This window comes from Anarhichas minor, unplaced genomic scaffold (genome assembly GCF_050575085.1).
Source record: "Anarhichas minor isolate MPS153535 unplaced genomic scaffold, ASM5057508v1 ptg000018l, whole genome shotgun sequence".
NCBI classification, from domain to species: Eukaryota; Metazoa; Chordata; class Actinopteri; order Perciformes; family Anarhichadidae; genus Anarhichas; species Anarhichas minor.
In genome coordinates, this window is record NW_027466464.1 from 5,170,187 (window position 1) to 5,194,216 (window position 24,030).

Sequence of the window (24,030 nt, forward strand, 5' to 3'; positions counted from 1 at the left end):
GCACACAAGGTGTGAGAAAACTGACGCCACACTTCATTAGCGCCACGTTGCCTCACGGATGGAAGTGTCCTGTGGCCGAGCACCCAAAGGTGTTGCACCTCTAGGGCTCCCAACAGTTAGAACTCCTCACCACATGCATCACATCATCCGCAACCGTTTGAATAGCCTCAAAATTGGCAAGAATGCCCCTTTTTCTTTTGTTCGGTTTGATGTTTCAGGAAGTGTTGAACTGATGGTGCGGCATCGTGTTCAGAGCGCTTGGCCGACTGCTCGGCGAGATCTCATGGGAAGGCATCGCCATGGTAACGGAGCCTAATGGTCGCCGGTGAAAGCACTTAGACAAAGTAGGGAGTTACAGCCGAGGTATTATTTAGTTGCGTCCAGCCTGGCATGATTACACCTTATCTCAAAGTTACACACCGCACTGAAAATAGCATCCTCTGTGATGCTGTTGCCATGGGAACTCGGGCCGGCCTTCTCGGTTTGAAGCGACAGCTCTCTTTTTCTTTTAATGAGGGAGAAATAAGCGATGCGGGGGAAAGGTGGCTGGATGCACACAGAATGAGGAAGGTCGGGGTCAGAGCAACCGGTGGCGATGATCTTAACAAGCATTTACATTTCCTGCTCCTCAGTGGAAACATCTGTGAGACAGTTACGTAGTGTTTCAGTCTCCAGACTGAGACCGGTCCTCTCACATACGCGGTTGAGTAAACATTCCCGCCAAACACGGCATCCCTCACCAATCATGTGACGCGTTCAAGAGCTGGCGTTCCTCTCAATTAGCCCGACGAGCCCCGAGGAGTCGCAGCCCACCCGCACCCTCGCCCCCACTCGGAGGTCAAGGAAGACCGGAGATAACCTCCGAACGCAATCATCGACGCGCCGCTCACTCGGCCTGCCTCCGAGCTCGGATCTTTTTCTGTGCTCGGCGTTGTTTGCTGATTGGATTTCTGCTCAGTTTAGCCTAACACTGGACCTCCTTTCATTACAAAGCGCCCCCCCCCCTCCCCTCCACCACCACCACCACCCACCTCAAAGCCGATACACCCGACCCAGTCTCATTTCCTCTCCTATTGGTTTTTTTAAGAGCCAGACACACTTTCTACTTCAGAAAACAAACAAAAAAACGCATTCTTTCTTCCTTTCTTTATTTTATTGATCATCAGGAGGGGTGGAATGGTGCGATATGTTCACAAATATCTGTCACTTTGACGGGCAACGTGGCCCCTGCCGGCCCGCCTGCCTGCCATTCCGCCTGGCGACGGAGCTGCCAAACGCCTTTGGGGTATTTTTATTGCTTAACCCGCCAAGCATCTGCTCCCAATTACCTAGAGAGAGGACAGCTCTGATGCCGGACTTTAAAGCGATCTCTAACGGGGCCTCTTCAGACAGCCGAGAAGTTTGTGCACTAATTAAACTCGGCGGAAGGAAGCCCGGCGAAGCCCGAGCCGTCGGTAATGAGGACCCCCCCCCCCACACACACACACACACACACACACACACCACCCCCCAGATAACAACTGGGTCGGCAGGACTGGCGATGAGATTCGTTATCGGGCGTGTCGGCTAATTATCAGCAGGGCTGAAGCAGAGGTTCTCCCACCAGAGCAGGTGTGATGGCAGCAGAGGTTGTCAGGTTGCAGGAGGTGTTGAGATTCACACCGCGGAGACGGGGCCCTCTTGTTTGACTGGAATCAGAACTCAGTATTTCTCACTAGTCGGTGCTATTCTTGGCTGCTTTTTTATGCCCCTCCGAGGCTCCGAGACGAGGCCCCGGACGCTCAATGACACGCTCGCTCAGCACATCCACTCCGAGCTTTGCAGGAAGTAGCGAGGACAGGCCACACAGCCGTCACGGTGCGATCGCTCGGGCAGCGGCAAGCGGTGAAATGATAGATACGGATACCTGCAGGGCACAGTTAACTCTCTGGCACTTCTGCTGCTTCCTTTTTCAAGATCGTTAGCTTCACGCTGTCAATCAGGGCCGCAAGATCCTGTTGAATTCGCACTATGATGATTTTTAAGCAGTGTTAGCATTTGACTTCATAAATAAATCAAGACTAACGGGTAGAAAAATACCAGGCGTTAATAAAAACGGGGTCACATAAAAATAGAACCAAGCAACTCCAGAGTGAAGTTGGTGAACTTTGACACACAGCCAGATGAAAATATACTTTCAAGGGTGTTTGCAAGGCAAAAATCTGAAAATGTTCTGAATATCTGACAATAAATCAAATTTCATGACATTTGAAAAAAAAAAAAAACCTGTCTTTATTAAGTTGTTGGTAAATTCTGAGATTCATCCTGTTGTCTGTGGAACAAAAGGTGTTTTCTTCTTGTGTCTGGAGAAAAGCGCACTCACAAATCATATCTCTCCAAGTTGCGAGTTATTGATTTGCTCTCACTCTCTGAGCTGACAAATGTGCCCCCCCCCCCCCCCCCCCCCCCCCCCCCCCCCCGTCACCTCCACCAGCTTGCTGCTTTTAAAGTCCGGATCCCCGGCATTCAATAGAGAATCGATCACGCGGAGAGGAATGCCGCGGTGATTAATTGACTTCTTCACTGATCCGGCCGATTCCTCCGTGCCGTGCAGTCGACCAGTGTGGTGATGGATTCAGCAGCTCTCTTTCATCTGTGTCTATTTCTGTATCTGTGTGTGTGTGTGTGTGTGTGTGTGTGTGTGTGTGTGTGCGTGGGGTCAGGCGGGAGCTGTGAAGGACTACATTAAGATGATGCTGGAGGCGGAGCAGCTGAAGTTCCTGGTGTTCGCCCACCACCTCACCATGCTGCAGGCCTGCACCGAGGCCGCCGTCGAGGCCAAGGTAACCTCAGGCACTCCGCAGGCAACTGGAGCGGGTCGAAAGCAACTACATGCAGCAACACACACACACAAACACACACACATGACACTTGACATGTTACCCCGAAACTGATTTTCCGCACGACTCCGATCCGGATAGGTGATGCTGTCACGTCTTTGTGAGGAGTCTCGTCCCCTCTGCTGATTACAGGGACACACTTATTTATTAATGGATGTATTTATATGCGTGGTGCATTGATTTCTCGGGTTGTTTGTGCTGTATTTTCCTGAGACACAATTAGCCCTTATTCCACCGTATTATTTTTTAGTACTAATAATAATAATAATGATGACAACTTTATTTATACACCACCTTTAAAAAACAGAGTTTACAAAGTGCTTTGACGGACGAAGCAAAGCAAAAGCGTGGCGATATATAACAGAAAGCCCGTCGGTGAGGTCCAACTAAAGCAAGACACACATGAAACAGTAAAACCAATGTATCACATTGATGAAAGAAGATAATACATTTTTTATAGAAACATTTTAAAAGACGCACTAGACTGCCCTCTGGGCCACCGCCACTCGACAAACATCGCTACGCACAACAGATCTTGCACAATGAGACGACAGTTCACAGTACGATGGACAGTGCTACTCCCGACCGAGGCTAATGAACGGATGACATCAGCAAAAAGCCATCGCTTAGCTGCTCACACCACTACCGACTAAATCTCTAAAACCCGCATTCTTTCCCTTTGTTTGCCGTGAAGTGCTTTGTGTTGGGAGTGAATCGGCTAATCGCATGCCATTTTGGATGATGGCTTTTGCATGTACGGTGGTCAAACAAAAAAAAACCTGTGCACTGAAAACACACACAAAAAAAGCTTATATAAAAAAAAGTAGTGGTTTAAAAAAAGCTGTAATTTGTGTTATTCTTGCCCTATCAATCACTTAGAAACAAGAGGGAGCACTGTTCCTATACAGTTATTCCATCTTGGCACAAATGTTCATTTCCGTCAGTTTCTTTTCCAGCTGCAGGGAACCTGTACTGCCCATTACCGGTAGACCTGTAATCACTAAATGTGCAGTATTCATATTTCAGCCCTCCTCCCTGGCTAACCAGAGGTAATTGGCCCCATACTTTAGGTTCTATTCTTTCATCCGTCGCCCCGCTGCGTTTATAAGTCAAATCCTCGCCGCATCTCTGATTAACATAGACGGAGCGCTGAGTGCTAAGCTCACAAGGCGGCCTTGTGCGTCAGCGAGGGATGTGCAGCAGGTGTTGGCAGTCAGGAGTTGTTTGCGTCCAACACTTGATATGCTAAATTCAGGTGTGTAGTGCAATTCCGGTGCAATATGTAGATAATTAATTCTATTTTGAAACACAATATGCGTTTAGTATCAAGCACCTCTTGAGCAGTCAATCAATCTTCATCTAAGATTAATTATTTTTCCTCATTCTTAAAGAAAGTATTTATTTATTTTTTCTCTCTCAGAAAGTAAACTTCCACAACTGATCTCTAAAGACGCGTTTCTCAAGTCAACCTGTGAAAGATTACAAGTGTGTGTGTGTGACAGTGACGGGGGTCGGAGAGGCGTCGTCGAACTGTAATGCAGCGGTGCGACGTGTCATCGCACGTCCATATGCGAGGCGCTCTCTCTCCGGCGCGTTTGCACTCGGCAATTAACAGGGACTGGGCTAAAAAAAGCAAACGACAGGCGGCGCGCTGCGTTCAGGAGCGTGACGTTATGCTTTAACGCCAACTGGTCGGCGTTTTTTTTTTTTTTTTTTAATGAAGTTGGGAATGTTTTCAGTGTGATGAAACAGCAGGTTTGATTTCAGAGTGTTATTTATTTGTTGTTCTAACCTGCTGGGATGCTTAGTTCTCCGCGAGCACATTTATTTTCAACCTTTTATTTTTCTAGGAAAACTCAAACGAGACCTCTGTGTTCTCTCTCATCTTCATATTCATGCAGGCACAGTAGCATTGCACAGTGCCGCTGAGCCGAATCAAAAGAGTGCATTAGGAGCTCAGCGAACGTCAAGTTCAGGTTCAACGGACGCTCTCTCTTTGTCTGCCTAAAAAGATGTTCACAAAATGTTCTGTTATCACCGTCGCTCTCATTTTCTTTCAAAGCAGCAATTTGTTTTTTTCCCTGCAGCTCCTCTGGTCACGTTTTCCGCCGGCTCGTACATCCCTCATTGAAATACCATCAATATAGAATATGGAATGCAGGTTAATGAAAAAAATGTTCCAGCACAAATCTGCACTGGCTTTGTTAAATGCTGCCCCTTCACAAACCGTGTGAACCTTTAGTCAATTCAAAGAAATGTGCAAACAACCGCGCTTTCGTAATCTGCAGATTTGCCGGTGCACTTCCAGCCATTCGGCGCTTCTAGGCCATCGACTGTACAGTGGGAGTGGAAGTCGTCGTCGTGACGTCACCCGTTGGTTCGCGGAATGCCGTTATGAAGCCTCGAGTTTGGCGATTTGGCCGTCGCCATCTTGAATTCTTGCAACCGGTGAACAGAAGTTACCAAACTTGGAATGCGGGGGAGTGACGTAGAGACGGCATATACGGCTCTAGCAGCCTGTCAATCACAAGGTAGCCCCGCCCAAAAGCATCCCCTGCTTTATGGTCTGTTTGACTCTAAATGGACCATAATTTACTAAATGAACATCATGCTGTATTGAAGAAGACTTGAAACTAGAGATTAAGACCATAAACTCATATTTACAATGTTTACTGAGGGAATAAATCAAGAGAGAAGTAGAGTAATTTTCTCATAGACTTCTATACAACCAAAGGAGTCGCCCCCTGGTGGCCATGAGAGAGAATACAAGTTTTAAGACACTTCCGCACTGGCGTCAGCCATCAGAACCGGAGGTTGCCGCCTGTACTAGGCTGGTGATGAATACCATATTTGACTTGGTTAGTCTGACCTTAAAAGTTTTAATTATGTTCAAATTGAAAATGAGACAATGTAACTTTTGAAAGGAGACATAACACAAATGAAAACATATATTAGTGCTGCTTTAAAGCACGTGTTCCATCAGCTGCGCACCTGGCAGCTGTCGCCGTCTAGTTTTTGCTCATCTATCACCCCTTTGGGAGTTGTTGTTTTCCTCCAAAGAAGTAAACGTTGTGTCGCTGCAGGCCGGTTACATCCGCATCGACGGCAGCGTGCCGTCCTCCGAGCGAATCCAGCTGGTCCACAAGTTCCAGAGTGACCCGGAGACGCGGGTGGCCATCCTCAGCATCCAGGCAGCCGGTCAGGTAGTCACACACACGCGACTCATGACTCAACATTATTCCTTTTTATTTCAGTTGCCAAGAATCTGCTTTTCAAGTATTCACAAATGACTCTGGAATAGTCCTTAAAAAGATTGAATTTGATCATCAGAAACACTTATGAGCACTCGGATGAACTAGTGCTTTACATTTGGTAAAATAAATATGCTTCGAGGTGCATGTTAGCAATAATGATGACTGCTCCCGGTTGCAGGGAATCCTAATCGAGGTTTGTGCAAGTAGAAATAAATGCCAAAAATGTGTTACGCTCTCGATAATAAACTTGACATTAATTATTCTGGATGAGCGAATATGTGCACAAATGTTATGCGTTCCAATCAAAGGAAGTAGGTGCTCGAAGCTCTCATACAGCAATTAGCTGCTAATATTCTAGTTATTAAAAAGAAAAAAGGATTTCACCAAATTACATTTCATTGGATGTGGGCTGGAGTGCTCCATTTGAGGTGAATGAGGTATTTTTGTTCTAAGTGGGCTCTTATTAGCGTGTGTGTGTGTGTGTGTGTGTGTGTGTGTGTCTGTCCGTCCGTCCGTCCGTCCTCTGCAGGGTTTGACCTTCACCGCAGCGAGCCACGTGGTGTTCGCCGAGCTGTACTGGAACCCCGGCCACATCAAGCAGGCGGAGGATCGGGCCCACCGCATCGGACAGACGGCCTCGGTCAACGTGCACTACCTCATCGCCAAGGGCACCTTCGACACCGTCATGTGGGCCATGCTCAACAGGAAGGTGCTGCGGGCGCCGTCGTGGGGGGGATTTGGGCTCAGCCTTAGTTTCGTCACCACACATTCCACCGATGAAGCAATCCTTGATGTGAATGATAGATCGCTGGAAACTCTGCATTGTCTCACTAAACATAAAACGACTCAATTATCAATTTAAAGGGCTAGCGCAGATTTTTTTTGAAGTGGCTTTGTATGTAATATCCATCCATAGTTGGTGTATTACTGAAAAATATCTATTAATTAGTGCTGGGCAACGATTAAAATATTTAATCTCGATTAATCGCATTGTTATGGCAAAGTTCAATAATGAATTCAAAAGTAGTGTATTGCGCACTTTTATATGAACAAAAGGGCAATAGCATTTGCTTCACGAGATGCAGGTAGCATGTTTTATACTTAATGTGAATATAATTCATACTTTGTTGGCATCTTATTCTGAAAACCGGATGTTCATCTGAAGAAACCGGATGTTGTCTCACGTTAATCTTTCCGCTAACTTTCAAAGTCCTTCGCTCGCTCCCGGTCTGTGCCGTTTAAATGCGTTTACCGTGAATTTCAGCATATAGGTGCACTAACATGTAAGTGTCTGCTGAGTTGACCACGGAGATCTGAGTGTCTGCTGACTTTACCGCGGCGATGTCCACTAGTCTCCAGGGAGAGCAACAGCTGGTGCAGCTTCTCTCTTTATTTCTGCCCCCCCCCGACCAGAAGCGGAAGTCGCCTTTTCTCTATGGCAACCCTGAAGGGACATATCATCTCCAATACAAAACGATAAACATGAGACAGTCTGTTACAATAATAATAAATTAAAAATACTTACCTGTTTTTTGTTGTTGTTTTTTAATTATTATTTATTTTTTTCCCATGTCAAAAGGCTCAAGGACATACACACACACGTTCACACACACACACACACACACACATACATACACAACTGACTATAGGATGTTTGCTGGCTTTTATCCCACTGTTCTTGTCAGACTGTCAACCTCTTGTTGTTATGTCTATGTATTGTCTCTTGTCTTTCAATTTAAAAAAGAAAAAAAAAAAAATTATAATAAATAAAAAACATGCGTTAACGCGCGATAAAATAATTGTCGGCGTTAATTAATGATTGCGTTAACGCGAAATTAACACGTTAACTTGCCCAGCACTACTATTAATCAATTGAAATGAACACTTATGTTTGGCTGTACGGCGGGGAACTGAAGCAATTATCTATGCGCTCTTCAAAGCCACAAGACTCCATTGACAAAACCTGTAATTTAACCTCACCTGCTGACCTACCGCCGCCTCCAACGGTTAGTATGTTTGTGTTATTGTGTGACTTTGGTGAATCCGGACTAACCAAAGTCACACAATAACATGCTAACCGATGGACGCAGCAGCAGACCAGCGACTCCCGTGTTCTGCGTCGTTAAATTACTGTTATTGTCAAAGGAGTCTTGTGGCTTTGAAGAGAGAAAAGATGACGTCTTCAGGATTAGTTATTAAAACCGCTTTTACTAAAGTTATAGTGTTCCTCGTGTTTATGATACTGCGCGTTACAGAACGCGTGATTAGCGAAAGGAAATGCTTTTAAAAAAGAGAAAGATGGAAGGAAAGAGCACTGAACGTCCCACACGCCCGCAGGAAACGGTGACCGGCAGCACCCTGAACGGCAGGAAGGGGTACCTGAAGGCCGACGAGGGCGACCGGGACAAGTGGGAGTTCCTCAACTTCGCCGACGCGTGGACGCCGAGCAACATGGTGCTGCCGGTGGAGGGGAACACGGCAGATGCCAAAGACGACGTGTTCTTCACTCACGTGAGTCAGCTTTTTTTTTTTCGGTATTCATATTTTCAGATGAATACCGTATTATTTCTTTTATTGAGTCTGTATGTTCAATATCTGTGGAAGCTTTCTTATGAGGAGGCAGAAAGTTTAATATTTTAGTTGCCGTTTGAGGAGAAAGACCTTGGTGAAAAGGAACACTGTCACTCATAACAAGCCATGCCTTCACTTCACAGATTGTGAATAATCGCACGCTTACGAAATATTACAGTTTTGAAAACTTAAGACGCGGTGTGGAGCGGAGTGATCGCCGTCATGTTTGGGAATCGCTGTCCAAGCGCTTCAAGGTTGTTTTTTAAATAGATGGAGTAGCGTGCAGTAATCAAGAAAGAACATGAGAGCTCGTCTAAATTTAAACAATAATGAATATGTCTGAGGTTTGGGAGAATTCAAGCCCATTACCTCAAACACTTTCTCTAGAAAAAAATAAAAGTCCAATCACCACATCAATCAACACGTATTATATTTAACATGATCAACAAGTTTATCGCTGCCAGTCGGAGCAGTCACGAGTCTCAGGGACTGTCAGTGTGGCAGAAGATGCTCCATCTGTGCTTTTGTTTTTGCACTTTCTCTCATAGAAACGATCTCGCTAATGTGCAGTGGATTTCAGAGGGAATTTGGCCTATTGAAACAGCTGTGCAAAACATGTGATCCATATTTCATCATCAGGCGTTTCTCATTATTATGTCCTGAGTAACCAAAGACGCGACTTAGCATCAGGAAATGTTGCTTTGTATTTTTATCAGAAGGGGAAATAAATGCCTTGTTACAAATGTCATTGTCTTTTTCTTTCTCTCAGTTTGAGAAAGAGAAGCAGCACGACATCCGTTCCTTCTTCTCGCCGGGCAGCAGCAAGGAGAGGAAGAGGAAGAGAAGGGAAGATGAGGAAACCTCTCCCTCCGTCTCCTCAGAGAGTGGGACAAACTCTGAAAAGAGAGAGGACAAAGGAGAAGAGTCCTGGTCCCAGACCTCGCTCTCATCCGACCAGGACTTCTCCCCGCAGCAGAAGAGGCTCCGGACGCCGCGGCCCAGCCAGGGCCCCGCGGCCCGGCGCGGTGGGAAACGGATGTCGGCGGCCGCGGGGATGGCCCCGGGGAAGCTGTCGGAGCCCCGCCCTCCCGCTGAGAGGTGGAGCTGCGGGGCCTGCACCTACTCCAACAGCAGCCTGCTGCCGTACTGCGAGATGTGCGAGTTCCCGCACTCTCCCTCCGCCGCCGTCCGCTCAGGTAGGATTACCACCCAATTATTAACAAACCCGATTCCATCAAGGACGGGGGAAAAAAACAACAACGACATTTCCATCATCTCTGCACCTGATGCTGAAATCCAGTCATCTCTTTATTTCCCTCCCTGTCAATATCAATCGCACCAGTCTGTTGACATAATACTTTTGAACAGCATTACAGATTTCACCAGATGGAGACGCGCGATAGCGAAAGATGGAGGCAGGCTTGCCAGAGTCTGAAATATATATCTCTCTCTCTCTCTCTCTCTCTGCAATGACAAGGACTCAGTGTAATTCTCACCTGTCAAGCTGAGGGAGAGGCAGAGAGAACAGACTCCTACTATTGCTGCAAACGTCTCGCACAAAGTTGGGAAAAGTTGAGCCAGCTGTAGCTGATATCTCTGACAGCCTATGATTGTATCCTGCAAAGGAGAGTGGGTGGGGGTGGGGGTGGGGGGGGGGGGGTTCGTTCGTTATGACCTGGCATGTCTGAGGTGCATCACATCGGCTCAGAGAAAAAAAAATAAAAAATCCTAAAATGCAATGCTGTTTCAGCAGCGGTGATATTCAAGCGGCGGAATTGATAGCGGAGCGCCTGCGAGTTAAAGTCAGCCAAAACCCATAATTCTAAGCGCTCGGATCAATCTTTGCTCTTCATCGGATTCTGACACAGCCTCCCACTGAAAATCAAGTGGAGGAAGAAAAAAACGAAATTAAAAAAATCAAAACACCAACAGTTGGCGAAGATGATTCATCCAACAAAACAGCCGTGACAGGCTGGGACGGTGTATACTGAGAGGAAATGAGGGGCTTTGTTTGACGCTCTTTGTTGGCTTCATAAATACACTACATACTGTCCATACATCACGTCTCATAACTTAAAGCATTTTGTTTGCACAAGTTTTATCTACCTGACTTAATTCATTTTTTTATTCTAATGCTGTAAGGAGTGTTTTAGGTCGTGCTAGCTGCTTCCCCCCGTTTCCACTCTGTGTGCTAAACTAAGCTAATCAGCGTTGCTGGCAATGCAGACAGGAGAGCGGCGGCGATTTTCTCATCCAACTCTCAGCAAAAGAAACAGAACTATTCCTTTTTATAACGGTTAAACTAGTCCTAACAGTTAAAAGGGAACCGCTGAGGTAATTAACAATTGCACTGTAAATGGATTCAAGGAATGCAAAGATACGTGACTAAATCACCTCGGCCCACTTTACGCGGGTCTGCAGTGCTGCAGCCGCAAGGAACTGTGGGAAGGCGGCGTCTCCTTTCCTTTCATAAAGGATGGACCAGTGTACCCTGTGCTAAAGGAGAAGAGGAAGGAAGCATTGACGCACCATGAAGGCCATTATTTTTCGCCATAAACACATGCACGGTACATACGCGTTCACAGTTATGACGTTCAATTTCTCACCAGTGCGCTTTAATGACTCTCAAGTGTCATTATGCAAATCCAGGATCTATATTTAGTGTAAGTGTAGGGTAAATATTGGCTCCGCTGAGGGTTCGTTTACAGCTCAGTCCAGTGGAAGTGAGGATGGTGCACTCAACAGTTCAAACTAAGCAGCACCTCGGCCTCTGAGCGTCACCAGAAAACAAAAACGCCCACGCGCTCGCCCACACGCACACACATTTTTTAACAGAGTTCACCTCCCCCCCCCCCCCCCCCATCCCCCATCCCCCCATTTCATTCTCAGCAGATGCTCGATAACTATTCAGCAATCACGCTCTCTTCTTTGTCACAAGCGCCACTCTGCATTCACAGCAGCGGGGGCCGTGTCAGCTCGCGAGACGGGGAATTTAACAACCTGCTAAATTTGTAAATGACAAGAGTGTGGCGAGAAGTAACAACGGTATTTATGGAGATATCTCTCAACTTGGCACCGCAGTACTCAGCGCGTGGCAATGTAAGAAACTAATCAGCTCCGGGGCGCAACATGAGAGATGTTATCCCTTAAAGAGCGACGATTTCTCACAACGACAGGAAGGAAAGTTCTGTCACCGGCATTAAGACGCGTTGCCGAGAATCACAGCCGCACGGACTGGTGTCGCATTCAAAGTAAAGGAACAGAAGAAGTGGCCTTCACTTGTCTGTGGATTTGAGCAGCATGGCAAAAACACAACAAAACAGCAGCTGTAGAGGAAGAATAAGTCAGCATGCAGAGGGATATTAGTCTGTTGCACCATGAGGTGCTTGTACCAGAATGAAATGTACCAGAATGAGATGCAGGAAATGAGAGCGATTTTTAGGATGGAAAGTTTTGAAGTTTTGTTCTTTCTCTGAGGTTGGGGACTAACCCTACGATATCTTTGGCTAGAGGTTTGACCGGAATAGCTGTAGCAGTTAGTGCAAACTCTCCTATACCAAAAAAAGCAAGCTAACGTTGTAAACTTTGATGAAGTAATTTGGTCCCCATGCAGTGCATGTTTCAGTCCTGAACAGTTATTTTTCTAATGTAGTTAGCCTTAGCCTTGCTAGGTTGCTAATGTAGTTAGCCGGGCATGCTAATGTCTAACATAGCTTACGTTTGAGCAGGTGAACACACTGTTTAATCATTCCTTATACCTTTGCTCTTGTGTTTTTGCCTTTTGAAAAGCTAAAAAAGGGCATATATAAACCCTTTTTATATATAGAGTATAGCTCTTTCTTCAGCCGCTTGAACACCACTTTGGCATGTTGAGAAATCCTTAACAGGCCCGCCGTGCCCACGGTTGCTAAACTAGGATCAAACAATTGCTGTTCCGTGGAGGGGTTTTAGCGGATGGTTAAATTATGAAATCTAAATTATTTTTAATTTTGGAGACATCTTTGGTGGGAAGCTGTGTTTGCTTTTATAAAGTCTTCTTCATCTGAAGGTGTTGGCACTCTATTACCTGTGTGGCAGGGAGGGGAACTTACCAAATTACAACAGCCTTCATTAATTGGACACAAATTGAATCACTGTTGTGCCACATCCCCGAGTAATCAAGAACCGTTTTTTAATCAAACTGTCACGCATTATAAGCTCCTTTTATGTGACGGGGTCGGACATCTCAGGTGGGCTTCGTTGAGAAGGCTCTCCCGAAGTGTATTTTAGTAAACGCCGAGACAGCTCCAGCTCAACCGTGCGCTCTCAGGTTGAATCAGCGGTGTTGAGCTCCCTGTGTTTGCAGCTTTTTTTCAGGGCAGGAGAGCGTGGGCGGCGGTTCAAATCCTTCAGCTTCTTTTTTTTTTTCACCAGCAGACCAGCAATTTGTCTCGCGGCACCTGCCGTGAGAGAGTATACAGGAAGAGGGCAATTTGGTTATCTCTCGGCTAGCACTCTGTCATCGTCCAGATTTTTATTTTCTGGCTGATTTTTAGCATTTAACAACAAATGTTTCATGTGAGGACAAAGTACTTTCCTCTTCTTGTCCTCTTCTTTTTTTTCTTTTGTGCCACAGGCTGCAGCTGCTTCACTCCCTGCAGGCTGCAATAAAAGAAGTGTGATTTCTTTCCTCATAAGCTCACGACCGGCCCACACGTAGGGTTCGTGTGTCGTAGTATGTTTGTGCGCCGGGAATCGAGACTCAATTCTGGAACCTAATCAAGCCACTACAGACATAAATGGGGCCCTGATTGGAGGGGGGGGGGCAAGGGGGCTGACTGGTAAAGTCGCGGCACGGCCCTGTAGGATTTCCCCCGTTAACGTCTTCCTCGGCGGGGACAGCTTAACACAAATTGAGCCGTCTCTCTGCGGTCTCACTCGGCTTGTTAGCGAAGGGAGGGGGGGGGGGGCGCAGCGGTGGGGCAAGGAACCCTGGAGACTCGGATGACATTTGTGGGGAGCATACTAGAGGCTGGCCTTTTGAGGAAACAAGCCACGGAGAGGCAGGATCACTAATTAGCCTTCTGCGTCCCAGAGTCTCACAACTTACTGTCTTGTTAGATTTCACACCTCAAGTTCAACAAATACTGTAAGAGGATGTGATTTATATTTAACTAGGAAAGTTGGGGGAGAGAGAAAAATACAAAACGTGGCAGTTCTCTGTAAGAAGTTCTGTTCAGACTGAAAGTGACATTTACGTTCGGTTATAGATAATTGTCTTCATGCCTTTAGCAGCCAATCTGTCCGTAAGCTTTACCTTGAAAATAGTACTCGTACTGGTGAACCCTCAGTTTGTGCCTCAGAACGCCGCTTAAATTTGAAATAATATGCAGTCTATGAATGGCAACGGCATAATCCTTGCATCCATTAACATTTTTGTGGCTTAGATTGCTGCCTGACCTTCACAGAATTCTAACAATCGGTGTGAATGAAAATCACCCGAAATGGTCTGACAGCAGAACGAGCTCGCTAGCCGGTCCGCAAGGTGCCGTGGGCTGATTTCTTTTTTTTATAGCCAGAGCTGCGATTGGCGCTCCGCCACCATCAGCTGTTTGAACGCCACTCACCGCGGCCCAGCTGGAGCGCCACCGCAGATGCAGCGATCGCCAATTATTTTTGTTTAGGTTTAATTGCACATGATGCAGGCGGGCAATTAACAAAACAATGTGACACAAACGTAATTTATTCTCACGGCAAATTACATTGACTGTCTGATCTGAAGAGCTGGTGGAAAGTGGTGGGGAGGGGGGGGGGGGCGTATGTGTGTGGCAGGTGTTTCATCTGCAGCCCTCTGCTTCACTGCCAACGTGCTGCTGAGCAATGCACAGTTGTATGCGTTTAGACATTCCACTACACCCCTTGCCTACGTCTATCTGTTTTTTTTCACGATCGCATCTTATAACGTCGTCAGTAAAGGACTTATGATAGCTAATAACACCACTAATGAGCCATATTGAGTTTTACTTTCATGTCAGCAGTCATTTTGTCACACTCTTCAGATGATGGATGTCTCGCCAGGGAATGAAACTCCTCAAAGTCTGATTACTCTGTGCGGCTCGGCCAATAAAGTCGTCTTCATCTCTCTCTCTCTCTCCCTCCCTCCCTCTCTTTGTTCTGGCTCAGAGCCACCCGGGCCCCAGCAACCCCCCGCGACCCAACGGGGCCAGGCGGGCGTAGTCCTCTCCGGCTCCGACAGCGAGCCGGAGCTCAGCCGGGGAAAAGGCCGGAGTCCAAAACCATGCCAAGACAAACAGAAAGAGGAGGAGGATGAAGGCAAACAGAAACTGGGAGAAGCAGAGGAGGAGGACAAGCGGCAGCTCAAAGGTAAACAATCAGAGAGAGCGAGGCGACCACGTCGCACACACACACACACACACACACACACACACACACACAGAGTAATCCCACCTGCAATTTTCTCCTTTTCATATCTAGGGAAATTGGCTAGTGCCGCATTGTCACCTGCCCATGTAATCCTGTTTAATATCATCACTTCAGACCAATAAGGTACTAGATCTCATTCCATATGGGGCTGGCCATTATTATGCTTACTATTATTAGTATCTAGTTGGGGTTATTGCCTATTTCTGCACTCAGGAAGCTACAGGAGATATTGAGTAAAACTTCACTTATCTCCGGAGTGCAGCTTGACATACACACAAGGGTTTCGGGTTCAATCGCTGTCCGGTAGGGCAACTGATGAGCTTCTGATTGTCTGTTTCTTTTTTTAATAAAGTGGACTGGGGTCTAATTACATAAAAGGTACAAGTCCCCCCCCCCCCTGACACCAGCTTATCCTTGAAACACAACCTGCTTTCCCCGTCCACGCTGGTTACACGTGTACATGTCTGCAAGTCTCCGAGGGATGTGAAGAAACAAATTCCCAATTACATAGTGTGTAATATTGCAAATTAAGACCTTTGTGTTCAAGTAGTTGCGTCTCAAAGGGATACGCAAAGCAATAAATTGCGCTAATTACAAAGAACTAATTACACAGTGTGCAATATGAAGAAAAAAAAAATTGCCAGACTAGCAGAGTCTAAGAAAAGCCTGTGACCTGGGTGTTTCCTCTGAAATCGTGCAGGCATATTGGGTCAGAGTTACCGAAGGATGAAACTGAGCTGATGGTAGTTCAGGGCTATTTTGTTTTTAAAGCCTGTTCGTAGAATACTTAACATCGGAAGGAATATTGCACAAGCCATTTAACAGGCAAGCTATCAACCCCTATTAGCCTTTAACATCCTAAGATCTGTGTGTAACAACTTGACCGATTCCTTTCCTTTCAGAGCCTCACACACACACACCCTGACATCTATTAGTGGCCAGAGATCGTCGAGTGGTTAATTTCCCATCTCCGTGGCTACCTGTGCCGCCCCCCACCCACCCTACTCACAGGCAAAGAAATACTAAATGTGAGCGAAAGGCTACGCTTTCTTATATTTTTTAAGACCCTCTATTTAGACCGACTCTAGGGGAGAGATAAAAGCTTCACTGTCGATCAGAAATGGCAGCCCTAAAGAGACACTGCTGGATGCCAACTTGGCCCCCCACCTCCCCTTTAGACACGTTATTTTCCCTGGAGACAACTAATATCTGTCTCGCTCTCTCTCTGCCTGTCTGCCTGTCATGTTCTGTTTATATAGCGAGCTAGCTAGATGCCTGCCTATCATTCTGACGTCAATTTTTCTGAGTACGTAACTAGCTAGCTAACTCTCTAGCTAGCTAGCTAGCTGTTGTGTTTTTTCCGGTCTATGTAGCCACCTATCTATCATGCTCTCATCTTTTTCTGTGTATATAACTAGCTAGCTAACTAGCTAGCTGTCTGTCGTCTATTTTTCTGTCTTTTGTAGCTACCTTAGCTATGTCTATCGTTTTGTTGTCTGTTTTTCTATCTGTCTAGCTATAGCTAACTAGCTAAATAGATAAATAGTTATGTGTCTATCTTTGTGTCTATACAGCTAACTTTATCTGTCTAGCTATCTGTTGTCTAATTTATGTTGTCTGTATAGATAGACAGATAGCCAGACAGACGGCTAGCTATCAATCTATCTGTCTATCTTCTATCTGTCGTCTTTTTATCGGTCTATATCTGTCTAACTTTCTGTCCATTCCATCTATCTGTCTATGCAGCTGTCTATCTTTCTGTCTGTTGTCTATCTGTCTGCCTGCCTGCATATCTGTCTCTGCCCATCCATCCATCCATCCTGTTGATGGTTAGTCAGTTTGTTCGTTGCATACCTTTGCCACTGTGTCTCAGGCAGCGTGGGTTTAGTGCAAAACACAGCGGTTGTCTAATAAAAGTGACCTATGGGGTCAGAAGCGGCGCCTAATGATTTTCCTCTACCTGCCCGTGGTTTTAGAAGGCAAACCGCAGAGCTGTCGGCCGCCCCCACCTCTTGATTGCTCTGAGATTACTTTCCTCACAGCACAGACAGGCAATCACTCCTCCTCTACCTCTCCGTCTCTCTCTCCTTACTGTCTGTCTCTTCATCTATCTGCATGACCCAAACATTCCAACATGGATACAAGTTTTTTTTTCCTTTTATGTTAGTTCAAACGTTGCAGCAGCATCAGCTGCACCAAATCTCTTCACACTTGAAGTGTGCAGTTGGAAATGTTTTATTTTTTTCCCATATCTTTTTTTATTTCCCCCCCCCCGATCCTGCAGAAGATGAGATGACTCAGTCCAATTAGGCATTGTTTTCTTTTTCTCGCAGTAAAATAAATCCCTTGGGGTGTTTTGAAGGCACTGTTCATACTGTGTAAGTGACAGTCTAATAAGACGGCTTTGTAAGATGAATTGCCCCCATCGTTTAAATGGCCCACTTAATGCAGCTGGCGCGTTCCCCCCACTGCAAACAAGGGAAGGGGGGGAAAAAAACAGCTTACAACAAATATAGGGTGCACATTGCAGAGCTGCTAGGTTTCATTACAGATGTAGAAGGACAGATAGATGGGATTTTGTAAAACGCTAGTGTCCTGCAAAATGCTTTTGCGTGGCCCATTCCAGCTGAATCCGGGATGAGATCAGAACAGCTTGTACCAGACCCAGGGAAATTGCACCTATGAGGGCGGCAAACATAAAAATGAAAAATATGGACATTGTTCAGGATAGGTCAAGGAGAGGAAATGAGTTAACGTGATGATATCACCTTTTTAAACAAAAAAAAAGTTTTAGCATCAAACTGCAACGCAAATTTTAGGCAAACCAGCGGCAGGAATGTAACTACGGTAAATTCTCAATTCAAAGCGGACGTCTCAAATAATAGCCATCTGTGCAGGAAGTACTGAGTTTCAATGAAGGTAGATTACTGATCATAAAAGTAGTAGTGGTGAGTGTTAGATGATAGTAGTGCTGTGATGTGGAAATATAGTTGATGCTGAATATATCAACACAGCAGGTAAAACAGAAATAAAAGCCTGCCTCTAATGTAAGACTGTAAACTAAAGGCCTGATGCTATGGAAGCCCGAAAGGGACATTATTGTTTCTTTGTACATTTTCAGCTCAAGTTTAATATTATTTCCATTTATGTATTTTGCATACACCCTTGTTAACACCTTATTTTGAAAACAGAACGTAGTCACGCATGTATCCTTCATCTATTTCAACCAAGTCCATCACCATCGGCTCGATCTGTGCCGTTTGAATAAAGTTACCGTTGGATGATTTGACCCCAACATTTTAAGTAATAAAAATCAAACAACCTTTTGTTTTCTTGTGAAAACGAATTAATGATCTAGTTTTTACCGATAACAAAGCTTGTTTTCGAAGGATAACGGAATAATTAAGTTGGGATTTCGAAATTAAATATTAAAAGAATGAGTGAATCGTGTCTGTTTAGGGCTTACTAAACCCCGCCCACTGCAAACCAGTGAGAAAAGCACAGAGAAAAGATCTGTCGTTTGAAATAAGCCAACTTTGGCAGAACATTGTGTGTCCACGTCAGATCCCAGAACTCGTAATTAGGAAAAAAAATCCCCGAAGCCGATTCTGTCCCATGACCACCAGGTACATGGTGGCGCCTGTTCAATGAAAAAGTCTTGTGTCACAGACGTCAGCCCGCTTCAGTATCCCCCCCCCCCCCCCCCCCCCCATTAGCACATCGAACGGACAGTCTCGCGGGCCCGGCAGACAACTGGCCATGCGAAGTGATTTAAGGCAAGTATTATCAGAGTGTTATAGGTCATTGTCTAAATGAAGCGTGGTCGAGCAGCGGCGCTCTCATTTCCCACCGGCTGACCTTTTCTTGCTAGATGCTGGCAGGATGAGCGAGCTACATGGTCGACATTAATGACCCTCTCTGCGACCGTCACTTTATCACTCGCTCTCCGTCTCTCCTCCCTCCCTCGCTGCGTTCCCACCTTGCTGTTCGGCATATTCCTGAGAGACAAACGTGAGGAGTAAATTGGGGTGTTTCTGTCAAAGAAGCAGGCTTTCACAGAACATTAAAGGCGCAGCTCAGCACGCCGGGAAAAATAGCCTTATTTGCTTAAAAATTGAACCCTGCGCCTGTGTGTTGGACCAAACGTCAACCTAGAGGGAGGTGTTGTAGAGCACAAATGAAGCGTGATTCCACAAATGCACGGCTCATTCTGTCACCTGATAGTTATTCAGAAACTGACGCTAAGACCAGTAACCAGCGTCAGGTGCGAGTGTTTCAATCAGGTCCAATTTTCTGTCTTTACTCCATGCTCATTTCTGTCCACTGTTGACGATGAGGCACATTCAAAATGATTGAAACTCACTAGCTTTAAAAAAAAAAGCGTAATTGAAGCGTAATTGAAGATATCAGTCTTATATTTTTATATTTTTCTATATTCATCTTCCAGCCGTTCGAAACAATCTGCTGCTTTCAAACATAAAACGGGAAATGTTTCGACCTCCACGTGTAGGTTGGTTGTTATATCAACCGTTGATGGTAAGAAGCAAAGTCGACTTCCAATCCTATTTATATGTAAATGTCAAAGATAATGACTCAACTGTTTTCATTTCCGATTCTATAATCAAGTGTTTGAAAGCAATAAAGCTAAATATCGAGCGCTAAGTACACATTTTAATGATGTGCTACAAATGTCATATCTCCTCAATATTGTGCTCCGTGTAATAAATGTGGAAAAGCTGCCGGAGTTTAATGCGGCTGCGTCACCAGAGGAGCAAACAGAGGTACCAATAAAGCTGTGAAAGCCAATAATAAGCCAATAATATATACTCAGTGAGATATTAGCCGGCCTCCTTCCTTCCTCTCTGCCCGCAGAACGGAGAGCTGCGGCGTCTCCGTCCGCCGATGCTGATGATGACGACGCCAGCGGCGCCGGCCCCGCCTACCCGGGCCTGCAGTTCTGCGCCAGCCAGTACACAGACCGGATATATCTGTACTCCAAGGTACCGCATCTACCCGTTTGATTGTGCATATTGGATAACGGTTAGACTCGGATGTCTGGTTGTATAGAAGTCTATGAGAAAATGACTCTACTTCTCTCTTGATTTATTACCTCAGTAAACATTGTAAACATGAGTTTATGGTCTCAATCTCTAGTTTCAAGTCTTCTTCAATACAGCATGATGTTCATTTAGTACATTATGGTCCATTTAGAGTCAAACAGACCATAAAGCAGGGGATGCTTTAGGGCGGGGCTACACAGTGATTGGTCGATACCTCGTGATTGGTCGCTACCAAGCGTTGCCCGTCTTACGGCTTTAACCCTTTCACAGTGTGTTTCCACTTCATGAAAGTTCATTGTAACATTTTGGTTGCCTAACAATAATGTCAGAGTTGTTGGTTGTACTTAGCTCCTCCCTCTCGTGTGACTTCTGTTACAAAACTTGCATGTTTGTTATGTTACTTGAAGGCCAATGTAGTAATTTACCTTCAATAACTCCCATCAACAGGTTTTTCATTGTACAGTATCAACATCCTTCACTTTTCCTTAAGTAAACCACATTCTTGCCTGAGGAGAAGACCAGAGTAAAAAAACAACTAGTGTGCAATATTTGAATCCGGGCCAAAGAAAAGAAAATACCACATGAAGAAAACAAATATCTACACACATTGTATTGCCGCGAGGCCTGAAACGAATGGGGAAAGAAAGTGTTAACTGAGCGTTACTGAAAGCCTCGCACACTTACACAACAAAAAATATATTGGATTCCATCTGTAAAGCCACTCTACGTGATCTTTATTTTTTTCTCAGGTCAACTGTGACCACATTCACCAAATCCGTCCTCACAGTCTACAAACTCAAGTCGCCGTTGGTGGTGAACACGACGTGCTCGCACTAAGTGATGAATTCAAAAGCAGCTGCATTTAATTTGTTCTCCCATTCAGAGAAAGCCGGATGTCGTAATGATGCTCCTCTTTTCTTTTAGTATGAAACAATGCCTGAAATCATGACCCATGGTATTCCATTTCAAACTGTTATTCGTGCAGCTATTTGAAGCTACTAACTCTCTTTTTACTTTTTAAATGAAAGTCGGAAGCCTCTGATGCAATGGTGTTTATGTCGGGTCTCAAAGCAGTAAGAATAAGTAAAACTTAAAGGGCATGTACCCACTCGATGTTTTGCTCCTCACCAGCTTGTTCCTGTCACATTCAACTAAACACTGAACAAAGCAGCAGTTCTTTTATTTTTTGGGGAGTGGGAAGTCTCACTGAGATCAAGATCTCTTTATCAAGATAGAGCTGCAAAACAACAATACGGCGATTGGAATAAAAAAGCGGGGGACGTGCAGTTCCATCACGCGTCGCCAATTAGCAAACGGGACAGATGTGAGAAGATAGTCGCTGGCAACATTAAGAAGGTCGGAGTTTAAGAATGAAGGTAATGGTGATTTGAAAGAGCTCAAATTGGTCCGGTTACAAGCGGCAATTTGATGGACTTGAAAAGCATGCTCCGTCGTGTCATTATAGGTTCATGAAATTACCGAATATAACCTTGATGCTTGATATTAACCCTGACTGCCTCCTGTCTTGTTACCAGAGGAACAAGAGCCTGTTGGAGTCACAGGAGGGGAAAGAGAAGCTCTCCCAATCCATTCATGTTCTTTTATTTATATATATTTAAAGGCACAGTGCACCAATTTTGCATATTGAGTTCAGTTTACTTGTAACTGGAAGTAGTACTCAAGCCTGTGATAGTAGCTCCATAATACATTTGGAGAGTCTGGAGGAGCTTTTGTCAAGTCTGAGAAAATAACCCTGATGATGTCATAGTGATGTCATCAGGGTAACCTTGGCATTGGCTTGAAGACATTTTTTTAAACAGAAAGCCTTCATTACAACGTGGGGATGACAGACATGGGGGTTTACAAATTAGAGAGGGTCTTGTTGCATTATGGGAGATGTAGGATAAAGTGTTGTTTTTGAGCTTGACCCGTCCACCTTTTGTTTCCCAGCAACAAGGAAGTGTTCCTTTTGATTTATAACGGGTGATTTCACTATTATGAATGCAAATAACATTAATGTAACTTATTATAGTGCATTATCGCGAAAGAAAAAATATGCGGGCTGCGCTGCATAAGCTGGAGACCAAAAGTCTTATATATATCTTGGCCTCTGCGGCATCGATTTTTTAAAATGTATTTTGCACATCTCCCAACTCTATGGAAGTGTACTGTAGTACTAAATCACGAGAGTGCCCCTTCAATATTATGTTCTCTGTGCTTTTGACATACCTAACAGTGTAAAATAAATGGATGCAAACATTGCTCAAAACATAAAAAACAATTGAACATCTTGCTGCTCTGTTCAAAAAGCAATGAGCAACGGCAACACTGGCAGCAGTGACGGAGCACCGCACGCCGCTCATAAATTTGTAGATAAACCCCTAACGAGCTCCATCGGTCGGCCCATTTTGAAAGAGCTGACCAAGAGAGCAACGACGGCACTGAGCCAGAAAAGGAAGCGGAGACAGTTTGTACCTACAGCAAACAATCATGTTATGTTTTAAACAAACTGCAGGCGGCCTCTCAGCTTTTGTGTGAAGACTCCTGGTATTTCATTCAGATAATCATGTAAAATGTCCTTTCAGGGGCTTTTTTCGTTGACGTTTGTGGTGCTTCCTGCACTCTAGACTAAGACAAACTATAGTTTAGCCCCATTCTGACTCTGAATACGCTGCCGTGCATTCTTAGCACTCGTCTTGAGTGCCACTTCGCCGACAGACTGTATTGATCGGATTGTGATACTTACCGCCCTTTTGTTTCATTCATGAGGGATCAGATTCCTTCCCCGCTAACGCGGATAAGAGACAAGAGGGTTTTACATAGAGAGGACCGGAGAGCTGAACTGAATCACCAATGGAATATTACCCTGGCGGCAGTAGACCGGCAATAGAAGTGGCCGCGTACGCGTGGCTGAGACGATAAGCCGCGGAGATAAATGTCCCCCGCTGTCGTTTAAATGATAAACTGTAGGAATTCTGGCTGGAAAGCTGTCACATCGGGATAATCCTGGACCAGGCAAAGAAGTCTCACAAGGGGCCGCTCAGTGCACAATCAGAGGATGATTTGTCACCGGGGGTTTGGAATGACAAATATTGAGAGTATTAGGAGTTTTATGTCCATTTTCTGCACATCAGACTGTTGTTTTACTCAAGGAGTCACTGGGTGGTTTGTGTCATGTCAACACCAGGCATAGCTGAAGGGTGGGGTTCATGACCTCATTATGCATTATGTTGTGCTTATTATTTTGAAATTCTTTCCCGTGACTCCCCATATTTTTGGGTACTCAATATGTTGCCATGACACTGAAATACTCAATAAAAATGACACCATGAAAATCCATAAAAATCTATAGACGATAGCATCTACAACAAATATTTGGAGATAAACATCAGGGGTTAAACTGCAAGAATTATAGTAAAAGTTATAGGATAATATCCCAAAAAGGGAACTTCTGTTAGCTCAGAGTGCACATTGCTATTAGCATCTAGCGGTCTTGTCTGAGCCCTGGATTTCAATAAGCTGGTGGATAGTTTTTGTGTCTAGTGTCGGGTTTGTTTCGACGGTAAACCACAGCAAGTTCACGCTATCCTTACAAATTTACAGAATAAGGGCGTTTATATGCGCTTAACATGCAAACAAACAGAAAATTCCTACATGCTAACGTCACTCCCTTTTTTTTAATGCTAACATTACTCATGTGAAGGGGGCTTTTGTGCTACTAAGCCATGCCACCTGGCGATGGTCTGGGACAAACTCTCAGTTAATTTCTCACGACCTGCAAGAGCTAACTGTATGTAGCCTCGTTAGCATTATTTATGCTAGCAGCTTCCTTTTATCGCTTGA

At 45.1% G+C, this 24,030-nt stretch overlaps 1 protein-coding gene across 1 annotated transcript in view; it reads left to right on the forward strand.

Moving 5' to 3' along the window:
- The window catches only part of zranb3 (zinc finger, RAN-binding domain containing 3), a 63,699-nt gene that overhangs the window by 20,204 nt on the left and 19,465 nt on the right, over window positions 1–24,030 (forward strand). The window contains exons 9-15 of the mRNA XM_076094293.1: window positions 2,703–2,822; window positions 5,963–6,082; window positions 6,663–6,842; window positions 8,471–8,644; window positions 9,474–9,900; window positions 14,867–15,067; window positions 20,000–20,127. Coding sequence (XP_075950408.1) covers window positions 2,703–2,822; window positions 5,963–6,082; window positions 6,663–6,842; window positions 8,471–8,644; window positions 9,474–9,900; window positions 14,867–15,067; window positions 20,000–20,127 — 1,350 coding nt within the window. The remainder of the gene's footprint in view (window positions 1–2,702; window positions 2,823–5,962; window positions 6,083–6,662; window positions 6,843–8,470; window positions 8,645–9,473; window positions 9,901–14,866; window positions 15,068–19,999; window positions 20,128–24,030) is intronic.